This window comes from Fukomys damarensis, unplaced genomic scaffold (assembly GCF_012274545.1).
Source record: "Fukomys damarensis isolate Sample0158 unplaced genomic scaffold, DMR_v1.0_HiC HiC_scaffold_25, whole genome shotgun sequence".
NCBI classification, from domain to species: Eukaryota; Metazoa; Chordata; class Mammalia; order Rodentia; family Bathyergidae; genus Fukomys; species Fukomys damarensis.
Window position 1 is genome coordinate 25,078,503 of NW_022900937.1, and position 24,385 is coordinate 25,102,887.

A 24,385-nucleotide genomic window follows, 5' to 3' on the forward strand; every position below is an offset into this window, starting at 1 on the left:
TCTTTTTTTTTTTTTTTAATAGGATCTGGCTATGTAGTTCAGGCTGGCCCTGAATGCTCACTGATCCTCCTGCCTCTACCTTCTGGGTGCTGGAATTACAGGCATGTGCCACCACACCTGGCATGTAAAAGTGACTTTGGAAATGATTCCTCAGATTCTTTCCCCCTCCAAGTAAAGCTGTGTTCTGGGATATACTTCAGTTGTTGGAACTCTCAGGGGCTCACTGTGTGCCAGGCTGGGTGAGGAGAGCTGCCTGACAGAGGAGCAGCAGTAAACAGCCCCAGGTACCAGTGCAACCTGCCCCAGGCTGAGGGTGCCAGGTGCCTTCAGAAGAGGAAGATGTGCAGCCCACAAGCTGCCCCGGGGCTCCAGATGCGCTGCAGAGAGCTCAGTGTGGAAGGTGGGTACAAAAGTCTGCTGCCCTGTCCTGCCTGCGGGGGGGGCACTGCTTCTTCCCCTGGGGGCCCAGGATGCACCATTGCCAGACTTTGCACAGGCTTGGTCCCTCCTGTGCCCTTCCTGTGGGGTGGAGGAGCCATCCTCATATTTACCGCCACTTCCTCTTCTCCTGCACACATCACTCTTGGTGGCTGCAAGGTAGCCACAGAGACTCGGCCCCAAGCAAGCCACTTCCCTTCCTGGTCTCATGGGCATATGGGTTGGAGGCCACCTCTCCTTCCCTGACAGCATCTGCGGGGGACAAGGGTCACAGAAGGTCCAACTGGGTTTGAGAGAACAGGTTTGAGGAAGGAGTGTGACCTACTAGTTGTGTTTCACACCCTAGGCTGACCCCAGCCTTTCTCAGCAACAACTTCCTTCCCGGAGGAAATGGGCCAAGTGAGAACAGCGAGCTGGGGTCAGAACTCATCCAGGACTGGCTTTAAACACCACTCACAGCAGAGGACAGCAGGACCAGGAGAGGTCACCCAACCTGCTGGGGACCTGCAGGGCACAGTCAGGACTTGGATCTTGGCTCTTAACCTCCATTCCTCTGCTTCCCTGCAGAAGCCCAGGCTCAGGATAAGCAGGTAGCATGGCCGGTGTCCTTCCCCGCCTACTGGAGGCCATACCTGGTTAGACAGAATCTTCCCTCAGCCCGTGACATGCTGGGACACAGTTCCGACCCAAGGGTGCATTTAAAGAGGGCAGAACCTTTTCAAATGCTCCCTCAGATTCAATTCCAGGGCTTCTAAACCTACAACCTGAGAGGAAGGGACAGACCTGCTGGGCTTTGGCCCTAGTTCCATCTGCCAGGAAGAAGCAGGATGAAGCGATTGTGCCTCCGGGGCCTCTAGACCGTGGAGGGACACAGGGAGAGGAAGTGACTCCTCAGGGCAGGGGTGGGTCGGGGTGGGCCTGCAGGTTTGGGGAGCCCTAGGCTGACAGTGCATCTCACCTGGCAAGACAGGTGGGGGCACTGCAGCTGCTGCAGGGAGGGGTAAGGGAGGCACAACACACAGGGATCAGCACTGAGGTTGCTCTGGGAACCACATAGAGGTTGTTCAGAGTAGCCCGAAAGCCACCTGCTAATGCTGTCTGGGAAGTAGTCTGGTTGGGAGAGAGAAACCCCAACAGCAGCTGCGTGGAATGGATTGTTGGGTGTCACCGGAGGGAATAGAAGTAGGCAGCTGCAGAGAGGGAACGGTGGGCACTGGAAGACCAATATTATGGTTTAGATCTAAAATGTCCCCTGAAGTCTATTGTGTTCAAAGGTGACAGGATCATGAGGGCTCTGCTGTCATCAGTGGGTTCATCCATTATGAGGCCATAACTTAGAGCATTGTGGGGGATGATGGGAACAAGAAGTGGTCCTAGCTGAAGGGAGTGGACCATAAGGGTGAGACCCAGGGGACAGTATCAGGTCCCTGGCTCTGTCCCACTGCACCTGCACCCCACAACCAAGGATCCAGCCACTTCTGAAACTGTGGGCCAGAAGAAGCCTCAGTTGTCTTTGGGTTTGGCCACAGGGATGGGAAGCAATCACATGAAGAACCAGCCCAGATGTATGGGCTGTGGAACCTGCCACTTGGGGCGCCATCACCAGCCATAGCAGCACCAGGGACCTGAGCCTCTCACTGCCTCAGAGGCGCTGCCTGTTCCTTGTCTACCACACAGGGACACAAGACCTGCTGACAACGTGGTGAGGGGACACTGTGGCACTGACAGGGCAACCACTTCCCCTCCCCACCCAAGGCTTCCTGTGCATACAGAAAACCAAGCACTCTCAGCTAAAGGCCTGGGGTTTGGGTATCATGTTGGGCTGGCCTGGGTGAAACCTGAAAACTACCAGAGAGACACCCAGGGGTGGCATGAGGTGAGATCAGGAAGGTAGAAGAGAAGAGTTTCCTGCCTACCCCACCACGTTCCTTCACATTTTTCCAATGTCTGACATGTTTCAGGGTTCTTCATCTTCTTAAAACCTTTTTTCAAAATCACATTTTATGGAGGAAGCAGAGACCGAACAGGGCAACTAGATGTCCTCCCTGTCACCCAGAGATTGCAGCCAGCTCCTCCACACGCACACGCACGCACACACCCCCACCAAAAAGCACAGGGCGCTGGCTGCTTCCGCCCTGCTTCCCTCTCATACTCATTAGCTGCCGCCTTCCTCTGCTGTTGCTGTCTCCTGTAGATGGTAGAAGCCAACCACAGAGACTGTCAGGGGACAGCAAGAGAAGGTGGAGGATCCCTCAGGCTGGCCTCCTCTGGGGGACCCAGGCCCGGCATCTGTGCACCACATACTCAGAAACACCAGCTGAGTGCTGCAGAGCTCCCAGGGAGGCCCCTGAGGATGTGGCTTTGTGACTAGTGTTTCCTGAGTTTCCTTCCACTGCTTACTGTAGATTCAATGACGCACTACATGGTGCCTTTGAATTAGCTTTTCAGTCATGTCCTCACTCTTCTGAGGTAGGACAAGGAGGATAAGGAGACTGGGGTGGGGGCTGCTAAGGCAGTGGGGATAGCTGGGCTCCTTCCACCGGATTGGCTGAGGGGCCATACCCCAGAGGGGTGCATGCATGGACCAGAAGAATCCAGGAGGAGAAACAACAGGGAGAAGGTCCCAAAGCCGACGCTTACCCTCAGATCTGCAAGGGCCAGCCATCAGGAGTAGGGGGCACCCTGGTTTGCAGGGCAGCCACATCACCTGCTGGGCTGCTGCTTATGGTCTAAGAGCAGGTCAGAGCTCCACAGAGAGGCCCTGAGCCCCAGATGGTATCAGGAGTTGGGCGCTTGTATCTGAGGGCCTCCTACCCAAGGCCTGGGAGGGTCCCTGTAGGAGCAGATGGATGGGTGTCTGGCAGCTGTTTTGAGACAGCCCAGGCTAGAGGTTGAGGAGAGAGGGCAAAGATAGACTCTACTTTGTAGAGAACACAGCACATTCATGGACTTAGATGAGCTACTCTGGGTCTAATGGAAACTTGAGGTTAGAAAGAATCTTTGAAGCTGGGCATGGTTATTTAAAGGGAGGGTGGGATATAGCTCAGTGTGAAGGGCTTGGTTCAGCCTCCAGTATCAAGAAAGAAAGAGAGAGCCAGGCATGGTGGCACACACTTGTAATCCCAGCACTCGGGAGGCTGAGGCAGGAGGATCACTGTGAGTTTGAGACCAGCCTGGGCTATATAGTGAGTTCCAGGTCAGTCTCAACTGACCCTGTCTCAAACCCCGCCCCCCCAAAAAAAAGGAGAGAGAGAGGAAGAGGAGAGGAGAGAGTCACAGATGTCTGTCACTGTGCTGTTGCTGGTCAGGCACTGCACCAAAAAAAAAAAAAGAGAAAGAGAGAGAGAGAGAGGAAAAGAAAAGAGAAGATGAATGGGGAATTTCTAGAATGGCCCAGCCCCTCACCAAATGCATGCTGAGGCTCCCCAGTCTCATAGCCTAACCCCGCCAACCAAAGCCACCAGCCCCTGAGATGTCAGGGTCCATGTCAGGCTCCAACAAACTTGTGAGCCACAGGCCTGTGGCTGGTGGTCACCCTGCAGGCCCCAGACCCTGCCAGAGAGTCTGGCAGCTTCTAGGATCCTCAAGAGTCCCGTGAGTGGGGAAGGGACAGCTTGGCAATTTTTCTCAGTCATATTGGGCACAGGGCAGTGACAAACCATGCACAGGGTGGGCACATCTGCCCTTGGACCAGGTCTACCTGCCTGGAAAGCTTTGCTCTTCTGCATCGGCCTCCTCAGTTGTGAGGACATTGAGGTCCCAGACCCGTACTCCTGCCCAGGCTGTGAGGTCTCAAAGGCCCAGCTAGGGCCACCTTTTCTACCCTTCATAAAACCCAGATGTGCAGAAAAGGTAGAGACTAGGAACAGCTGTGGGGAGAGATGTGCAGCAGGGCAGAGGTCAGGGGTGAACAGAGCCCTTGCAGCCACAGCTGGGAAAGAGAGGGATGGAGTCTGAGGGCCAGGATGTCGGAGCAGAGAAGGGTCCCAGTTCAAGTTGAGGGCAAGGGAGGCAGCGGGGTGGGGGCTTGTGGGTACAGAAAAGTACAAGCTACCCCATCCCGGGCTCTGAGGATCAAGTGAGGGAAGATGGGAGGGGCCTGGCAAAGGCCCAGGCATTTAAGGAGCCCTGGAAATGGCCATAACGATGGGTACACATCCACCGAGATCAGCAGGGAGGGAAGTGAGAAAGCAGAACTGCAGTTGAATCCTCACTCTGACATTCAGCTGGACCAGATGCTCCCTGTCTCTGGGCCTCCATGGTCCCATCTATAAACCAGGGTGAGCGCGTGTCTCCTGGGCCCTGACAGGAGGGTGCTCTGCTCCCCACTGGGAGCCCACCCTGTGCATGGTTTGGGGGTTTTTCACAGAGCCAAGATGAAGCTGCAGGGGCCCACATCTGCCCCAGACCCAGCCCCTTCCAAGGGCAAAGACAGACCCTGCAGCCTCTGGAGGCCATAGTGGCCTCCTCTGCCAGCCTCAGTAGGTCTGGATTCTGTCTGAGCTCGCTCCCAGCCTGGGCTAGTGGGGCCTGGGACTGGCCAGGCCATTAATGTTGATTCCAAGTCCCAACCTTCTAACCACAGAAGACATTTGCAGGTGAGAAACCAAAGGCTCACGGAATTGAGGAACTCACCAGGGATACTGGGATTGTAACAGAATCAAAGGGGGCCACTCTGGATTCCAACGCCAGAAAACAGATGAAGATGGTGCCCTCTGTTTTACTGCCTGAGAAAGGATTTGCCCTGCCCAACACAGCCAGCGGGAACAGAGCCCACCCAGTGGGAAACAACAGCTCCAACAGCGTAAGAGCTGTCTTCTGGGCTGGGAGCTGGGCTGCCTGGGGGAGCCCTGTGCCTGGAACCATTCACTGTTTAATGTTCTTGTTAGGACTCAGGCCAGCACTTACAGAGCCTTTGTGCAAGCTCCTTCTGTCTAGGGTTAGGAACCATCTGAGGACTGCAATGCAATTCTGCCAGCACTGTTTGAGGCTCAGTCTTGGCTCCTAGCTTTCCCTGGCTCTGGCATCAGCTACACTGTTCCTGTGTCAACTTGCAGGGTCCATTTCTATCTCATTCTACACCACAGTGAGGATCACTACAGACACAGCCAAGACAGCACCTGCATCCTGTGCTGCTGTGCATGCACTACACAGACCACTAGGCTGGACTGTCACTTGCCCACCTCCCGGACCTGTGTCTAGAGTCACTGTGCCTGGAGGAATAGGTTTGGAGCTGGTCCTGACTATAGGACAGATGTCCAGGAAGAACCAAGAAGGGAGCCCCTGTTGCTTCGGAGGCTGCAGTGCTCAAATGCAGGGCAGAATCCTGACTTCCATAGGAGCCCCAGGTCCAGGCAGGCCAAGGGCAGGGTAGACATCAGTTCCTTAAAGACCTTCACTGACCCATGCATGAAGGCAGCGACGCTAGCAGTCAGTCTTTCCTCCAGACCCTCCTCTAGGAAGTAAGATGAGGGCTGCCCCAACCCACTCAAGGAGCCAGAGGTGGGGCAGCCATGGGGAGGAGCAAACCACCCCAGAGGGCTCCATGGCAGGGCAGGTCCTTAAGTGCTCCACAGAGGGGATGTGATGGGGTTTGTCATGGACTGTTGGCCAGTCCTGGCCACTTCAGGAGCGCCCAAGCCTCAATTTCTTCACCAATAAAATAAGAACAAGAACACCTCTCTTCAGGACCCCAAATGGCCAAAACAGTTTTGGGAAAGAAGAACAAAGCTGGAGGATTTGCTCTTCTTCATTCCAAAGCTTACTACAAGGTATAGTAATCAAATTGTGTGCGACATCATCAGACAGACTTAGACCATGGAACACAGAGCCCAGAAATAAATACATAAATGGTCAGATTTTTTACAAGGGTGTCAGTACCATTCACTGGGGGAAAGAACAGACCCATCAATGGATGGGGTGGAAAAATGAATAGCCACATGTAAAAGAAACTTTGCCTTACACCGTATATAGAAATTAATTCAAAATGGATCACTGACCTAACTATAAGACCTAAACCAAGCCTGCCGTGGTGGCGCACACCTGTAATCCCAGCACTTGAAAGGCTGAGGCAGGAGGATCACTGTTGAGTTCAAGACCAGCCTGGGCTACATAGTGAATTCCAGGTCAGTCTCAACTATACAGTGAGACCCTGTCTCAAAGAAAAAAAAAACTAAAGCAGTGACTTCTTGAATATGATACTAAAACACAGAAAACAAAACAAAAACAAGATAAATTGAACTGGCAAAATGAAAACTTGTATATCAAAAGGCAACATCAAGAGAATGAAAGGACTAATGGGGGAAAAAAAAAGAGAGAGAGAATGAAAGTACAATTCACAGAATGGGAGAAGATATTTCCAAACCATATACCTGATAAGGAGTAAGTATCCAGAATACAGAAAGAAGTCCTGTAACTCAACAACAAGTAATGGGAAAAGGCCTTCCATAGAATTCTCCACATAAGATATCCAAATGCCCAACAAGCATGTGGAAAGGTGCCAGACATAGTTGATCATTAGGGAAAATGCATATCAAAGCTACAGTGAGACACCACTTCAGGATCACTAGAATGGCAATGATGGCAAGAGAAAGATTAGCAAAGATCTGGAGATACTGGAACCCTTTTTACATTGCCGATGAGAATGTGAAATAAGGCAGCCACTATGAAAATGAGTTTGGTAGCTGTTCAAAAAGCTGACTATGGTGGGGCTGGGGTGGAGCTTGGTGGTAGAGTACTTGGCTAGCAGGTGTAAGGCCCTGGGTTTGAGTCTCAGCACTGAAAAAAATAAACAAACGTGATTACTATATGATCCAGCAATTCACTTCTAGATCTACACCCAAAAGAACTGAAAGCAGGGAGTCAAACAGATGTCAGTACACTGATTTCCATAGTAGCATTATTCACTAGTCATTATTCATTAGTCTAAAGGCAGAAATTGTCCAAGCCCCTCCATCAATGGAGGAACGCACAGCCAAGGGATGTCCATGTATGTGTGTGTGTTTGAATATTATTTTTCTATAAAGGAGGAGGAAATTCTGACAGGTGTCATGGAATAAAAATTCTGATAGATGCTATAGATTGTAGATACTATTTTAAATCAACTCAGCCAGACACAAAAGGACAGATATTGTATCTACTTACATGAGATACATAGAAAAGTCAAATTCATAGGGACAAAAAGAATAGAAATCGCACAGAGGATAGGGAGAGAATGCTATGGTTGCTTCTTAAATATGACTCCAAGGCCATGTGTTGAAGTCTTTGTTGCCAGACCATGGCACTATGGAGAGGTGGGGGAACCTCAGGAGGTGGGACCTGGCGGAAGAACAGGGGAAGGCCATTGGCAGGAACATGCCCAGAAAGGTAATCCAGAGAGCCTGACTCTCTTTTTTCTTTCTTTTTCTCCCTCGTTTCTGTCTCTGTCTCTTTCTCTGTCTCTCTGCTTTGGGTCACAATGAAATGTGTAGTTCTGCTCCCCACCATGATGGTCTGCCTCACAATAGGCTCTGAGTAACAGGACCAATGGACCATGCACTAGAACCTCTGAAACCATGAACCAAAATAAATTCTTCCTTTTGTACTGATTTCCTTAGGTATTTTGTCACAGCAATGAAAAGCTGACTGACCCAGAAAGCGTTATGGAACTGTGTATAATTCAGACAGTGATGAATGAATTTAAAATAGGTAATGAATGCACTTTTAAAATGGTTAAAATGGGACTGGGGATGGTAGAATGCTTGCCTGGCAGGCATAAGACTTTGAGTTCATTCCCCAGCACAGAAAAAACGAAAAAAGAAAAAAAGATTCAATTCTGTTACACATGTTCACCACCAAAAACTAAACCTCAAACTCTACTCACTCTCAGGTAAATTGGGTAAAGTCAGTGGTTCTTGAGCCTGGTCACACATTTAAGGTCACACAGGGACCATTCTTGGTCCATTTCACTGTGGTGGGCAGGAAGTGATGCTTCTCTTTCTCAAAGCCCTTACCTAGGTGAGGTGAGATCTTACCACTTCATCCCAAATGAGGAAACTGAGGTTCTGAAAGGGATATAACTCCCCCACATCACCCATCAAGTAAGAGTGGGGCCAGGCTAGGCTTCACAACCGCCTGCTTCCTCAGCAACCTGGAGGCCAGGGGTCAGCTAAGGGACCTTGTGGAACCAGCACAGAGAGGAGCCCTGGGGTGGGCAGCACAAGTACCACTCTCTCCTGCTCGAAGCCAAAGCAGTTTTGGTTTCCACCCCCATTTTCCTCCATCATGTGGTTTGCAGCATGAGACAGGTGTCTGGCGGGGAGGGAAGGAAGGGGTCCCGGGTTACATGAGGGGGGAAATAGTTACTCCCAGGGAGGGTACAAAAGGCAGAAGAGTCTGCCACCACCACTTTGTGCAAAAAGACCTTTCACAATCCAGCAGGGCCTCCAACCACCACTCACTCCGCACACCTGCTGGGTCCGTTCCCCCTTCTCCTTTGCCCCACCAGATTTTCCGCCTGGACCACCACTTGGCCTCTTGCCACCTCCCTAGTCCTCCCTCACCATCTGCAGCCCAAGCAAGGCCCTCCACTCCTGGTCAGGGGTCACCCAGCTCTGAACAGGGGGAGCAGCAGGGAAACCTGAGCACCCAGGCCCAGTACACAGGGGTCATCCTAGAGCCTGTGCAAGAGGTGAAGCTGTTTAACCACAAGTATGGCCTAAAAAAGCCATTACGGCCCTACTGGTGAGAATGGTTTTATGTTAAAGTATTTTCAGACATGTATGATCTATATTTACTTGCAGAAACTTAAGGTGGTGGGAGAAGGGGGGAAATCAAATGCTTCCAAATCTCCAGAAACCAGTGCAGGGACCAGGCTTTTGTCCTACGTAAGCTATGACCGAGCCCAGAGCAAACCAGCTGGCCACCTTCCGCTGCAAGAGCCTGGTGGACCAGGGTTGGAGTCTGGGTGACCTCAGCTCATCCTTGACCTGCCTGTGCCTTTATTCCTGCTATGGAGATGGGAGAACCCTGAGACCCCTTCCTTATAGGGAGTGTTTGGTGACACACATGTCGTGGCTGTCACAATGCCTGCCATATGATAGGCACCCAACAAACAGACACTGTTGCTTCTCTTCTAGGGCTGACTTAAGTAGTGGGAATTTAGAGAAGAAAACCTTTATGAAGCTTGAAATAAATGTCCTCTTCATCCTCTTGATTTAATTTTTTGAATAAACAAATCTTTTAACATGGTTCAAAAACTATACAGTATAAAGAAGTTTTTACATGAAAATACTCAAAACCACCTAGCTTTTTTCCTCGTCCATATGATTTTCATTCTTCTGACAACAGCCGCTTCACTGAGGGTCTATGTGGCCATCCAGGGATCCTGAGGACAAGAGCCCACACTAGGGTCTATGCTGGTCCCCCCTTCAGTGCAGGCTGCAGAGACCCATGATTCAGCTCTGAGCCTTTTATACTAACAGCATCTCATAGACAGCTTCTGAGATGTTTTCCTTCCTCCTGACATCACAGCAGCTGGTGGCCCAAAGGCCTGATTGTCAGGACCTTGGCTGCTACCTCCTGTACTGCCCATGGGAGGGGCCCAAAGCAGTTGTTTACACTGAGCACAAGAGAGCCCTCCTATTTCATCTAAAAATGCCTCCTGTCCTAAAAATCTTCCCGTGAAAATAATCATTAGGGAAAGCTATGTTCAGAGATCTCCCTGGGATTGGATAAATACATCATAGCACATCCACCAAATTCAAAAGCTGGAACAGGGTAACTACGAGCCTCGGGGCTGCAGAAGATGAAGACCCCACACCCACCACACTCACAGCGTTCATACCAAGAAACAGGAGGGTTGCCTGCTACTGAACACTGCTGAATCTACAAACAGTTAGGATAGTAAATCTTATGGGGACAGCTGAGCAGTTTGTCCCTGCCCCACCAGTCGAATTCTCAAAGGGGAGTATGGGTTTTTTTTATAATCTAAGTACAATCCACAACCAGCCACGGTGATGCGGACCTTGCCAGCGACCGTTCTGCCCAAACTTTGGGGCCTGTTTTGCACTGTACGGTAGAGCCTGACTCAAGGATTCAGTCAATTCACGGGCTACATGGGGTAATATTCAGTCTCTCCTTGGTTTCCAAGGTGGTCAGATTAACCAGAGTGACCCCAATTTCTACCTCTTGTCACGACTGGGTTTTTTGTTCATTTTGAGATGATTTTGGTATGTTTCCCGAGCTTCAAACACATGAACCTCCCAGCCTCAGCCTCTGAAGCAGCTAGGGTCATAGGTGTGCGCCACCGTGAGGGCCACCTCTCAGTGTCTCATTGAAGCAAACATAAAGCAAAATACAAGACCAGAGAAAGCGTTCATGACAATTCGTGAGATTTGCTTTTGGTGGAATTATGTGGCACAATGGATTTGGAAATGCTTTCAGTTCCGTTTTACTGAATAATTTCCTTTCAACGAGTGAGTGCTTTGACTTTTGACTAATAACTCTCGGTACAACTAACCAGGGACAAATTTTTCAACTGAATACACCTGAGAGAAATTATCCCATTGATCCATTTTAGGTTGTGTATATTTTACAATTTAAAATAAAAATTTAAATAGAGAAAAGAGGAAAGTGCACAAAGTTAGGCACACAGTCTGCTTGTACCTGTGTAGGATAATCTTACAGAAGCACAGAACATAGTCTCTCACCCAGAAACAACTGATAATAAGGGTTGGGTTCCCCCCGCTTTTTGTCTCTATTTTCCCACTGTCCTTTTCAGATTCTTGTATTAATTTCCTTGTTTCTTTAGAAGGTATCGATTCAGCTTTAAGAGCCTAGGACCGAAGAGGTATCCAAGAAACGTCAGCCTCAGCCCCACAGGGAAGGTCCTGGAGCAGGGCACAGGCAACTCCAAGATAGGCTAAAGTGGGGCCCTCAGGGATCTTCTCTGTCACCTCTAAATGGGGAACTGCAGGACCAGGAAGAGGAAGAGGCACCACAGCAGAGGGACACCCAGGGACACAGAGGGAAGGGGTGGGCCTGACCCAGCTTGTCCCTAGCAAGTTAACCCCCTCCCAGGGGCAGGGCCCTCACCTGCTCTCTGGGCAAGGAACTTCCAGGTAAATCTGCATCTCAGAGACAGAGAGAAGAGCACTCAAGCCTGCTGTCCACTGATCCCTGGGGGCCAACCTGAGGGGCTGGACTCTCCAGCCCTTACCTTCCTTTTAAATATCCCCAAAGGGAATGGTGTAGGTCTATCTGTATAATACCTGGTGCAGAACTACACCTCCCTTCTTAAAGCAACACCCAGTGCTCCTCTGTGAAGGCTATGGCCCAGACGGGTGGATCAGGGACCTGGGACACTTCACACACCTATCTGGGCCTGCAGCATAGCACTCTGGTCTCCTTAGGGACAAGACTTCTATGCACCTGACTGGCTGTGGGGTGGAGCTCAGGAGTCTAGGTAAATCTTCCTGACAAGAACCTTACTCAAAACACATTGCAGAATCCAGAGAAGCTGAAATGGAGGATGAGATGGGTTCAAGAAGGCAGGCAAACCCTAGGGATGTTCACTGTCCTTTCATTTATTCTTTAAACATTCACGTGACCCCCCCTGTTTGATGCAGAGGGACAGGGCAGGACCTGGCCTTCCCTGACTTTCCTGCCCTTTGACTCAGTGCAAGCACAGGCTATAGGAGATCAAAGGCCTGTTAGAAGGGAGGCTAAGATCTCAGCTCAATTATACCTGACAGATCCCACTCTGAGGCTCAGCCACAAACTTCCTGCAGAGCAGTTATGTTCTTTGTCTTGTGTGCCTAACAGAAATGAAATTATCCTTTCCTGTGGCCCACGCATACCTCAGCCTTCTCCCCACAGCAGCCTGCATCTGTGCCCTGCTACAGCCCACAGCAGGCTGCAGAAGCCACCATACAGCCACATGGACAGCTCTGCACACAGGCCCAACTAGAGACAGGGGGCATCCCTTCCCAAGCTGAACCACCTGGTCACTTCTGAGCCACTGTTTGTGCTTTTTCTAACTTCTCTAACTCCATCTCAACTACCTGAGTACTAGCAGTCTGCGAGGCTGCTTCTGACCACACAGGTCCACCATTGTATCTGTCACCAACTGTATCCAGGTTCCAAGTGGACCTCAGCTAATTGCTACATGTGTCAGACTCTGCTTGCTCAGACCATGGGTAACGATAGGTTATTATCCTGACCCAAAGCCACAGGGCTTCTCTCATGAGCGATGTCCATGAGCCCTGGTGACTTCAGGTTCAGGGTTTCCTTCCACTAGGTAGGGATGTCAGCCCCAGCTGGGTTCTGCAGGCTGCAGGGCTTCTGGATAGGGCTTTAGCTGAAGTAAGGGAAAGCGGGAAGAGGTCCCTAGTGGGTAGATTTTGCTACTGGACAGATTCATCTGTGAAGCGAGCTTCAGAATTTTGTTCTCTCCACCTCCCCTGATGTCCTCACCCTCTGGGAGGTCAGAGGGCAGAATCCCCCCCATTTATCCAGTGTGGATCCCAAGGCCCAAGACTCAGTGGTACACCAAGATCCATAGAGGATAATGAAATACCCTAGCTGTAACTGGCATGGAGTCATCTTGCTAGGCTTGATTCTGGCTCTGTGATATTGGGTAACTCCCTTACATTCTCTGTGCCTTGGTTTCCTTATCTCACGATAACAATAGCATCTACCTCACTGGTTGCTGAGGGGATTAAATGAGTGACTGTACAACAGCCTTGAGCATGACACATCTTTAGATCTTGGTAAATGTGCACTTTTACCCTGCACTGGGCTATCTGGGTACAGGAAAACGATACTAGGACCAGGGCTCTGTGGCAGGTATCCCCACAGTGACCTGCTCTGGCCCTCCCTAGGGAAGCTGTCCCCTCATCCAAGCCCAGCAGCCAGCCCTGGGCATGAGGAGGCACGCGGGGGCCATAAAGCTGCTGCAGCCCAGAGTATAACAAGGGCAGGCATGGAGATACCACACCAGACCCTACACATCATCACCGCTGGGGCCAGAGCCTGGTGTCTGCCTGGGTGGAGCTGGCTCGGCCCTGGCCAGCTTCTCTGCACTGGGTCAACATAGGGAAATTGAGGCCCAGGGGAGGGTTCTGTCCTATGAACAGTGGCACAGGGGAAGCAAGCCACTCACACAGAGCCGGCTCAGAAGGCAAAGAGGCCAGGCTCTTTTGCCCCATCTTCCTGGCTGCACCTGGGACAGGGCACTGGGGCAGGTAGGGCTGAGGCAGCTGAGCAGAGGGCTGGGAATCTTGTTCAGAGACTGCAGGTGGAACCAGTACATAACCACATTCCTTCTCCAACCAGAGAGGTCTCCACTGGTCCCCAGGAGCAAAGGGAAGGCCAAGGCCAAGTGGAAAATGGTGTAGGGTAGTGACCGGCTGCACTTGCAGGCTATATGGCCCGACAAGCCACTTTACCTACCCCCAGCCAGATGCCCTGTTTCATGGACACCTTTCATGATTATACCTGTGCTCAATTTAAGAAAGCAAATAAGGCATTGCCCACTCTGACTGCTTCCTTTGAGGATCCCCCCAGGTCTTCAGAGGATGAGAAGAGTTGGGTAAGGGAAGAGAGCTACCATTTGACATGCAGCAAGGTGCTGGGGACTTCACTTACAGCACCTGAAACTGGATGTTTATTTGTCCTTATCCCCATTACATAGACAGAGAAACTGAGGCACAGAGGCATCAAATGATTTACCCAGCCTATAAGTCATAAGGCTGAGATCTGAACCTATGTGTCTGTCCTCAGACCTCTGACCTGTCCTTCATTTCCTGCCAACATGGCCTTCTCAAGCCTCACCCGCACTTGGCTTTCCTGGAAGTTCCTGCTGCAGGAGAGGGGGATCCCCATGGAGCACAGAGCAGATAACCCCACCCAAGTACCCCAGCCAGTGACCCGCTCAGAAAGCACAGTGGCCCAGGCCACCTCCAAGACAAGACCAAAAATCAGCCTCTATTTTATGAGATCACCCCTCCAATCACTACCTTGGTACACTTCAGCCCAGACAGCCTGGTGGCTTCACTCACCCAGAAAGCATCTCTGAACTGCAGCTGAGGCATCATCCTTTCTTCTGCTGCTCAAAGCTTGCACTCCTGCCCAGGCAGGGCCGACTGTGGCCAGGTGCCAAGAGCAATGTCCAGGCCCCCTCCTGTCCCAGCCGGCGCCGTCTGCCGTGCTCAGAAGGCAGCCACAAGACAGAGACAACTGCCAAAGGGAGGGAAAGGGCTCAACCTGTTTTGTTTGGGGCTAGAACCAGCAGCAAATGAGGAAGGAGCTGTGTCCAGGGATGGGAGGGCAAGCAGAAGCGGCCCCTTCAGCCCTCGCAATGAGGATGCAGGCCAGGCCCCGGGGCAGGGAGCGGGATGCCAGCCCTCGGGGAGGCAGGGCCAGCCGGGTGAGGCAGGCTATGTACTGGCCAGGCAGGCAGGCAGCCTGGGGCCTGTGAGGAAGACTTGTGCAACCTCCCAGGCCGGCACCAGGGCCCGCACCCACAGGAAGTGGAGCTGCTGTGCTCCCCTGTGTGGCCCCGCCTGCCACCTGCCACGTCCCTGCCTGCTCTTGCCTGCCCCTGCTCCTGCCCCAGCCTGGTTTATAATCAGAGCTGTAAATGCAGGGTGCTCACAGCCCACCTATCATGTGAACACTAGGGATGGGGATCCTCGGGTGATCACTTATCTGCCCAGGCCCACTCCAGGCCAGGCCCAGAGAAACTCTTAGTGGCTCCTCCAGGCCTGCAGCATCTATTTTCTCCTACTCCGCTGCCTGTGTCCCAGGTTCTGTCTCTAAAGAGCTGATGGTCTAGGGCAGACACAAGTGTGCTCTGGGTCTGTGGAGCACAAGGTTGTGGGGTGGGGGAGGTAGCCAAGGTGCCTGGGCTTCCTGGGCACTGCCTGCCCCTCTGCAAGACCCTCTGGAGTCTTTAAGCTCAATGACTGGATTCAGGTGCAAGAGACAGGACCATAAAGACACAGAGTCAGCAGCTGGGAAGCCCAGGTTGAAACCGAGTTTTTGTTTAGTGGCTGAGGGACCCTAAGTGGTCCTCCAGCTCACTGAGCCTCAGCCTCTCCAGCTGCCACCTCTTTAGAAATGAGACAGTGTCAAGAACATTTGGAGAACCTCTGGTTTGGTAGGGCAGAGACAGGGTCTGCTCCCTCTGCAGGAGACCACTGCAGGAGACCCCAGCAGGGAGTCCCAAAACAGGCAGGGGGAGGGGCCTGGTGGAAAGGAGGAGTCACCGCTCTCCCTGGTGCCTGCCTTACAGTCACCTGGGCTGAAGAGACAACGAAAACCGCTGCAGAAATAGCTAAGCTCTCACATGCCAGTTACCCACACGGGATTAGAAAAGGGATACACCCAGTGCCTGGAACAGCCACCCAGAGGGAAAATGTTGCAGAGCAGCAGGGCCATCCTGGGACCACCTCACCCCAGGATCCTTAGGGTCAGGCTAATAAACATCTTTACCATCACAGCACCCTGCATAGCTTTCTGCTGCCTTCCAGCTGCAGTCACCTGGGACCCCGGCAGCCACATGCTGAGCTGTACCTCTCCTCCACACAGGTGCTGCCTGAGCTCAGTTTCTCCATCTGTCAGATGGGCTGAGCCCTCTGGTTCCGCAGGGGACTCCTCTCTCTACAGCCTTCTTTCACCGCCAGAGCTTCCCAGCTGGGCTCCCTTCCACCCCTGCAGGTGTCCTTCCCATTACCTCCCACAAGCATCAGCCAGAGTTTGCCTTTCCTTTCCCAGGAGGCTCTCTGGCCCACTCTGACTTCCACATCTCAGGCCTACCCAAATCTTCCGGTCCTGGGCCAAGCCTCCTCCCACCCCTCCAGGTTGGCCTGAGGGTGCCCCATAGAGAGGCCTTCCTTTCCCAACCACACAGGTCCAGCAGGGCAGCCCTTAAGCAATGCCCGTGCTGGTCTTAGGCTAGAGTGATTGGGGAAGGGAGTAATGGGAGGGACACTTGAAGTTCTTGGCCAAAAAGGAGCCCCTCCCCACCTTTGTAGCTCCCAGATCTGGGCACCCAGAGCCATCACTTTGGTTTAGGCATCACTGGGCTGCTCTCAGGGACCATCTCACTCAGTCTGCTTCTGTCCATGCTCCTCTTTTACAGACAGGCAGCTAGGGATGCGTTTACACAACTCACACAGGGTATCACAGCTATGAGTAGAGGCCAATGTGGCACCAGGGCCGTCTGCCCCAGAGGCCACGCTCTCAACTGCCACAGTTGTCCCCTAACAGACCCATCTGTTTCATCCTCCTTTCCCTGCTTCCACCTTGTGCAATGTTCACCCCAGTTGACAGGTAGCTACACAGCCCAGGGAGACATCAGAGCTGACTGTGCTCTTGGGACGAGTGTGTGACACATGCCCTTCTGCATCCACTGTGTCATTTGCATCCATTGAGGATGCTTTTGGCAGCAAGGATGTAAACCAGTGTGACCTTCTCCTCAGCCCACGTCCACCAGTGCTGTTGGTTACTACCTCCATGCCAGACCTAGAGGGGAGGTGCTCCTGGTTTCCACCTCTGGGAACCCATGGTGGAAAGATTCTAGAAAGATCTCTTCCTACAGAGAGCAGCTGGGAGTAGTGAGACCAGAGAAGGTGTTGTGATCATCCTAAGAGGAAGATGAAGATCCAGGTATGTGGGAGGGTGGCAAAGCAGGGAAGGGGCAGGACCAGACATCCAAGAGCCCCCAGTAAAGGGAGCCATGCAGTCCAAAGCCTCCCTCACCAGACACGATGGCCATGTGAAAATCATTGCCTTTTAGTCACTGTTCCTGCTGCTTCAAAACACACTTGCCTTGAGATCTAGCAGCTGTGCTGGGCCAGGCTGTCAGGAAGAATCTCACCCAGGCGGAACCCCAGCTGCTTTGCATAGCCTTTGAGCACCTCTGCTGGCAGAATTCAAGAAGCAGTAGGTCCAAGGATTGAGAGTAAATGGCAGCACCAGCTGTGATTACAGCATTGATTGCTGTAGCTGGCCGGCTGGCAGGCTCAGCCCTGAAGCCATTTCATCCAGCCTTTAGGGCCCAGAAGCAACAGAGCAGTGGCCCTGGCCAGTGCGGGGAGCATCACCACCTAGGGTGATCTGTATCTGCTACTCAATGTCAAACTCCCTCAGCATGGACAAGTCCCATCCCCACCCCACTTCCTGCCGTGGTTGTACGCTAGACCCAGGGAGTACTGGGTTTCTCTGCCAGCTGCCAGACTGCTTTCTCAAGCTAGGACAGAGAAGTTGAGGCAAGCATCCCATTTCCCACGGACCTGCCTCAGACACAGTGGCTGTGTAGTCCCAAGGCTGTTGGGAACCCTGTACCAGGATGCAGGTACCTGGGTCAGAAGTAGGACCTGCTGGATGTTCCAGGGCATTGCTAGCCTGGGCCAGACACAGTACTGCTAGATGGGAACATCATTTAAAACTCAAGAAGAACCTGAAGCAAGAGCCTGGAGCCTTCCAAGGCGGGGCGCGGGCAGGAGCCTCGAGAAGAGAAGCATCCTTTACTAACACGCTGCCTGGGTCATACCAGCCTTTCTCCGAGAGCACTCTGCTTACTAGTGTTGTGACCAGGGCAACCCCAGCAGTGTTTATGATGCTGCCCACGGCTGCCAGGTTGCTCCCCACTCCTGGCTGAATGGAGTGGTTCCACTATTTCTGGAGGAGATGCTGTAGGCTCCCTGCAGTGGCCAGAGCACAGGTCCACTGTGCTGCCCCCACAGTGGAAAAAGCCCCTCTGCAGTGCACCACCAGTGTTTATCCAGGCTTCCTGTCTGGGGACAGATGGGAGTGGCAGACAGCAAAATAACCAAGGACAGAGGCCAGCAAGTCCCTGCACAGGGGAGCTGGGTCTTGAAGTGTGTTCCAGAGTGATAGTAACAGCCTGTGGGTTCTCAGTGCACCTCTCCTGAGCTGAGTACTTCCTGTTGTGTCACTCCATCTTCCCAACACCACGGGGGGTGTTGTGGCTCCACTGGACAGAGGAGGAAATGGAGGCTCAAAGAAGTAAGCTGCCTTGTGGCAACCCTGCTAAAGACAGTCTCTCCCCAGAGTTCAGGGTGGAGATAAGGGCCAGGCCTGGAGTACAGGCAGAAGAAGGAGAGAAGGAGAGGAAGTTGGCTGTGGAGGAGGAAGTGGGGAGGCTGGGCCCTGGGGTAGCCTAGGGCCCTCAGAAAGAGGCCTGCGGCTCTGGTGCCAGGAAACCTCCTTGCCCAGACTCCTCGGTGGTGCAAAGGGTGTGGCTCTGTTCCCTGAATGCACTACAGCTGTGCACTGTCAGTTTGCTCTGGGACAATTACAAAAATGAGATTTCTTCCACTCACCAGCTCTGCTTAGCTGCCAAGAACTTTCAGGTTGACTCATTCATGCCTGAGTGACTCAGTTTCTAAGCACTGTGAGGCTTCAGAAGATGGTCAGGAACACAAAGCAGGAGTGGCCACAGAGACAGACGAGATGGCCATGTAGCAGCCAGCAGGGCACATGGAACCCAGGTGGCGAGTGTGAGGGGCACCTCTGAGTCCCACTCCTGAGTGCTCTGTGCCAGAAGGCAGAGGTGAACCCCACACGGATCTTTGTGTAAACAAACTCCAAAAATACACGAGTCCAGGTCCCAACCTAGATCTGCTGCTGGGTGGGCAGAAGGCCTTCATAGTTTTAGACGCAGGTTCCAGACACAGCCTCAGTCAGAACTTCTGCTCCATCTGCTTGCTTCATTCTTCGATGGGCAAACTGAGGACCAGCATGGAAACAGAACAACGGCCTGGCCAACAGGGAAAGCAATGGCAGGAGTTCTGCTAATTCCAGGTCTGCCTTCTCACTTCTTTCCTGCTGATTTCTCCAGTATCAGCGGCTGTCTCCCAAGTGCTTCTACTCTGCCCTTTAGCGTTCCCCGGCCCCATCCGTTGATTCTAATTTAGTTGGAAAAACGGCTCCCTGGAAGGCAAGCTCTATTTCAACCCAGGTGGTGTTTCATTGTCACTGAGAACCTGGGGTTCCGAGGCAGAGAAGGGGCTCCAGGCCAGCTGAGAGGACGGCAGCGGCACCCACCATATCCCTGAGCAGGGGCTCCGGCATGCGTGTGCTGCACATGGAGGTGGAGAGCTTCAGTCTCCAAGAACTGACTCAGTTTCCTCACACAGGAAATGGGAGGCAGGGATAATGACCCCATGTATGTCACAGGGTTACCCCAAGCTTGGGAAAAAGTATGTAACGTGACTCCCCAGTGTCTGACAACACAAGAGTGACACGGGCCTTCCAAGTCCCTCCTCAGGTCATTTGTTAGAGGCATATGTTCTCATGCTCTTTGTTTGTTTGGGTTTTTTTTTGTTGTTTTTGTTTTTTTGAGACAGGGTCTCACTATGCAGTTGAGACTGACCTAGAACTCACTATGTAGACCAGGCTGGTCTTGAAGTCACAGTGATCTTCCTGCCTTAGCCTCCTGAGTGCTGGGATTACAGGCGTGCTTCACCACGCCCGGCTTCATGTTTTTCTTAGTTCATAAGTTTAATTTTTGTATAATTTTTTTCAGTCCTGGGGGTTGGACCCAGCTCCTTCATGCTGACCTACATCCCCAGCCCTTTTTAATTTTCTGGTTTTTTTTTTTTGGTACTGGGGAATCGAACTCGAGTCCTATGCGATTGCGAGGCAGGCCACCAAACTGCTGAGCTAAATCTTCGGCCCTGATTTTTTGAGACAAGCTCTTGCTAAGTATCTAAATTGCCCAGGCTTGGCTCAAACTTGAAATCCTCTCCCTTCAGCCTCCCAGAGTACTGGCAACCCAGGTGTGTGCCACCATGCCGAGCTATTTTAGTAGAATTTTAAACTTAAAGAGTCCAAAGAATTTCTACTCCCTCTACCTATATTCATTAGATTGGTTTACCCCCTTGCTTTAATATTGTTTTTCTATTTTTTTATCTGTGTTTATTGGTTTTTTTTTTTTATATTGAGTAAGTTGAAGGCATGGCAACTTTTTACCCCTAAATTCAAGTGTACACATCCGAAAACAAAAGTATTTTCTCACATAACTACAGCACAGTTTTCCAAATTAAGAAATTTAACATCAGGCTGAGTGTGTACCTCAGCGGTAGAGAACTTGTCTAGCAGGCATGAGGCCCTAGGTTTGGTCCCAGCATCACAAGCAAGGCAGGAAGTCAGGAAGGAAAGAAGGGAGGGGAGGAGGGAGGATGACAATACAGTGCTATTGACTCCATGTCTGAAGTTATTCCCATGAAGTGTAACATTATTTAAAGCTATGTGTCCTTCTGGTCTTTTTCAATCTGTGACAGTTGGCTGGTTCCTCTGACTGCCATGACCTTGGGAAGGTCGCAGGTGGGTTATTTTGTCGGTTGTCCCTCAGTGTGAGTTTAGGTTTGGTCCTTTCCTCAGATTAGGTTCAGATGATGGCCGTGGGCAGGAGCACCACACCTACGAGGCCGTGTCATCTCAGCACCTGGTCAGGAAGCCTGGGCTGTTAGTTTGTCTCCTTACAGGTGATGTTAACTCTGATCACCTGGCTAAAGTGGTGTCCACCACTGTGCTTCACCAGAAGTTTCTGGTTCTACCTTTATGATTAGTGAGTGTCTTATAGGACAATCCTTTGAGGCTGTGTAAGTACGCAGGTCTTGTTCCTCTTCACACCTTCACCCACTTGTTTTAGCAGACACTGGTGAGTTTCTCACTCCAGTGTCTTATCTACATTTACAAGGAGATTCCCTTCTTCCTATTTATTCATTTATTTATATTAGTTTATATTATTTATATTAGTTATATTATTTATTTTAGTAGGACTCCGGGATTTCTAGTTCATTCAATGGATTATAATCTATTACTCTTTTTTTTTTTTTTTATGATGCACAAATTCTCCCAGATTTGGCTAATGTAAGCCCCTTAGGATGATGGTGTCTTAGTCACTTGCCTTGTTGCTGGGACAAAATATCCAACACTTATAACTTAAGGGAGGAGAGGTTTCTTTGGCTCACGTTTCAGTCCACGGTTGTTTGAATTCAATGAAGGATGACATGGCAAAGGAGCCCAGCAAAGGAGAGCTGCTCGATGGCATGGAGGACAGGAAACAGAGGGATCAGAGGAGATGGGAAGGGAGATAAACCCTTCCAGGCTATCCCCCCAGTGATGACTGCTTTTTCTTTTCCCTCGGTACCATAGATTGAACTCAGGACCTTGTGCTTGTGAGGCAGCCACAGCACCTCTGAGCTAAATCCCTGGCCCCAGTGATGACTCCTCTAATCAGGCCCCACCTGAGAACAAGTCAGCTATAAACCACATAACTTGATCACCTCTCACAAGCCGTGCCTAAGAGTGCATGAGGCTCTTGGGGGACATGAGGCTGTAAACCTTAGCAAGTGGCTTCCATTTCCTTCTCATGCGGTGCCATTATCTACTTGGTTATTATTTATTCTCTGGCACAGGGGTTTCAGACTCATTTGTAAGGTACTTGTTTCCAGCCCTGCAGTCAGCCTTTATCCAAGGTTCCTGGGTTTCTTTTAGTAGTAGTTCTTGCAGTGATGGTGAACCTTTCAGAGAATAGTGCCCAAACTACAACCCAAACTACAACACTGCAATTAAACCCAAATACTAAGGTTTTATTTTAGAAAAAAAACAACTCATACATTAATAACTTTTGTTTTAAAAGAAAAACAACACACATGCCATAGGTTCACCAGCTCTGGCTAGAGCTTTGGCTCATAACACATTATTTTGTTTCGATTCAGGGTCTTACGATGTAGTTCGGGTTGACCTTGAGCTTACTATGTAGCCCAGGCTGACCTGGAACTTGTGATCCTTCTGCCTCAGCCTCCTGAGTGCTGGGGTTATAGCTGTGCCACCATCATGCCAAGATTCATGCATTGCTTTTTAATGTCTTGTTTCCTAGAAACTGGAATAGACAAGGAGAGAGTCAAGGGTTTGTATGAGCAAGTGAGCCAAGAAACTTTAGGTTATTGCTGATACTGAGCCTCTGTGAGCCTTGATGGTTTGTGGAAGCCTAGGGAAATGTGAGTCTTTTATTGCTACTATCACTACTAGCAATAAATACGCATCTGCATTCATCCACTGACACACATGCTCGTGGGGCACTGAAGGCCTAGGGGCTTGAACGTTGCCTCCTAGGAGGACTCAAGTCATGTTTCTTTTCAGAGGTGCCTTCCATCCCCAAATTTGACTTCATGGCCAAGTCATACAGAAACAGGGAAAGAAGGGAAATGATATTCTCTGCCTGAAATAGAACTGAAGGCTGATCTGACACTCAAATCTACCAGGAAGCACATCAGCAGGCCCAGAGCCAGCACGGGAGAGGGACGGAAGTGGTGAGCTGTGATGAGGACATTTCAAAACTGCGGCCTGAAAATCAGGAACCAGGAGGCTCAGAGGATCTGACTCTCCCAACAGAAACTTTGGTTCAAACACAGAGCTCTGTTCAATTTTCTTTGCCTTCCCATGTTTCCATAGCATCTGGAGACATAGACTTGCACCTCCGCAGTTTCTCTGCCGCCATAAGGTGCTGTGCACGGTTGAGCAGGAGCTTGTTTGCCCACTGTGTGGTAGACACAGAGAAGTGTGATCCAGGTCTCCATTCCGAGGAGGACCTGACACCCAGCTACAGGAGGGAGGACAGCTGGCAGCCTCAGCATTATTTCTTCCAGAGCTGCCTCACCTGAGCTCACACCTTCCTAGGGCAGCCACCACTGGTGACCAAGCAAGGATGGGGTAAAAGGTCCAGCCACCAAGACTTGGTGCCGGACAACTCCCCCTCTGGAGGAAACTGAAGTCTGGCTGCAGCTTGGTGGCCTTAGAACAGGTTGACCTTTCTTTGTCTGAGCTGCTTTTGTCCCTTTCTTTCACTGGCTGGGACCCCAATAAATGTCACATGTTCCTAACTCCACCTCAGCATCCCACGGCCAAGGGGACGGTGAGGGCTGAAGATGACCTTCACCTTCTAGCCAACTGCTAAGAACACAAACTCACTGGCCAAAGTTGGCACCGTATCTACTCCTTACGAGGCACAGTGTGGGCTGCTGTGGCCCCAGACTCTCCTTGTCTGCCACTCAGCACTTCCCACCCCTGCTCTCATTGCCCTGCTGTGATTCCCCCTTCTCTCCCTCAGAATGTGTTCCAGTACCTGTCCCTCAGGCTTCCCATGATTCCCAGGGCCCCGGTCTGGTCGCCTGGCAGGGAACCCACTGGGTAGTTATTAAACTGACTCAGGGCCAGGCTGGGGGGGGGTTCAGTCTCCATGGTAACCACTATGGAAGGACCTCCAGGACTTCGGCATATGGTAAACCAGTGCCTAGCAAAGACGAGCTCTGCCCAGCATCACAGTGATCTGGTACAGAACCAGGTTCCTGGCAGAGCCCCAGTGCCTGCTCCTGCCCTCTGCCAGCCTCGAGCCACTCATCACTCATCACTTGTGGCATCTGTTGTTGCTTTGAGTTAATAGCGTCAACGCAGAACTCCCTGGCACCTGTGTGTTAGATTTCCCTTACTTTCAAGATACCAGGGAACACCCCCACCCTGCCTGGTCCTCATAATGGGGATTGAACCCAGGGCTCATGCATGCTATGCAAGTGCTCTACCATGGATCTACAGCCCCACCCCATTTTAAATTTTATTTTCAGACAGTGTCTTGGTAAGTTGCCCAAGCTGGCCTTGACTTTGTGATTCTCCTACCTTAGCCTCCTGAGTAGCTAAGATTACAGGTTTGTGCCGCCACCCCTAACTTCCAGTGGAACATGTTTTTATCTAAAATCAGGATACTAAGGGCCAGGGATTTAGCTCAGCAGTTCAGTGGCCTGCCTTGCAAGCACAAGGACCCAAGTTCAATCTCCGGTACCAAAAAAATGAATAAATAAAATCAGGACACTGATGCTGTAGTCCAGCAGGATTGTATAACATCTCACCTATGATAATTACTTTTCCATGTGCAACT

The 24,385-nt window shown here is 51.2% G+C and overlaps 1 protein-coding gene across 4 annotated transcripts in view; it reads right to left on the bottom strand.

Moving 5' to 3' along the window:
• Pstpip1 (proline-serine-threonine phosphatase interacting protein 1) overlaps window positions 1-14,927 on the bottom strand; it is a 30,735-nt gene extending 15,808 nt beyond the window's left edge. Inside the window, exon 1 of one of the 4 annotated variants that reach the window (XM_033756156.1) lies at window positions 5,074-5,716. In XM_033756156.1, coding sequence (XP_033612047.1) covers window positions 5,074-5,304 — 231 coding nt within the window. In that variant the 5' untranslated portion in view covers window positions 5,305-5,716. Of the gene's footprint in view, window positions 1-5,073; window positions 5,720-14,477 lie in introns of those variants that run through there. The other 3 variants (XM_033756155.1, XM_010626115.2, XM_033756158.1) reach the window with 3 other exon arrangements.
• Between the last annotated feature and the right edge of the window lie 9,458 nt (window positions 14,928-24,385).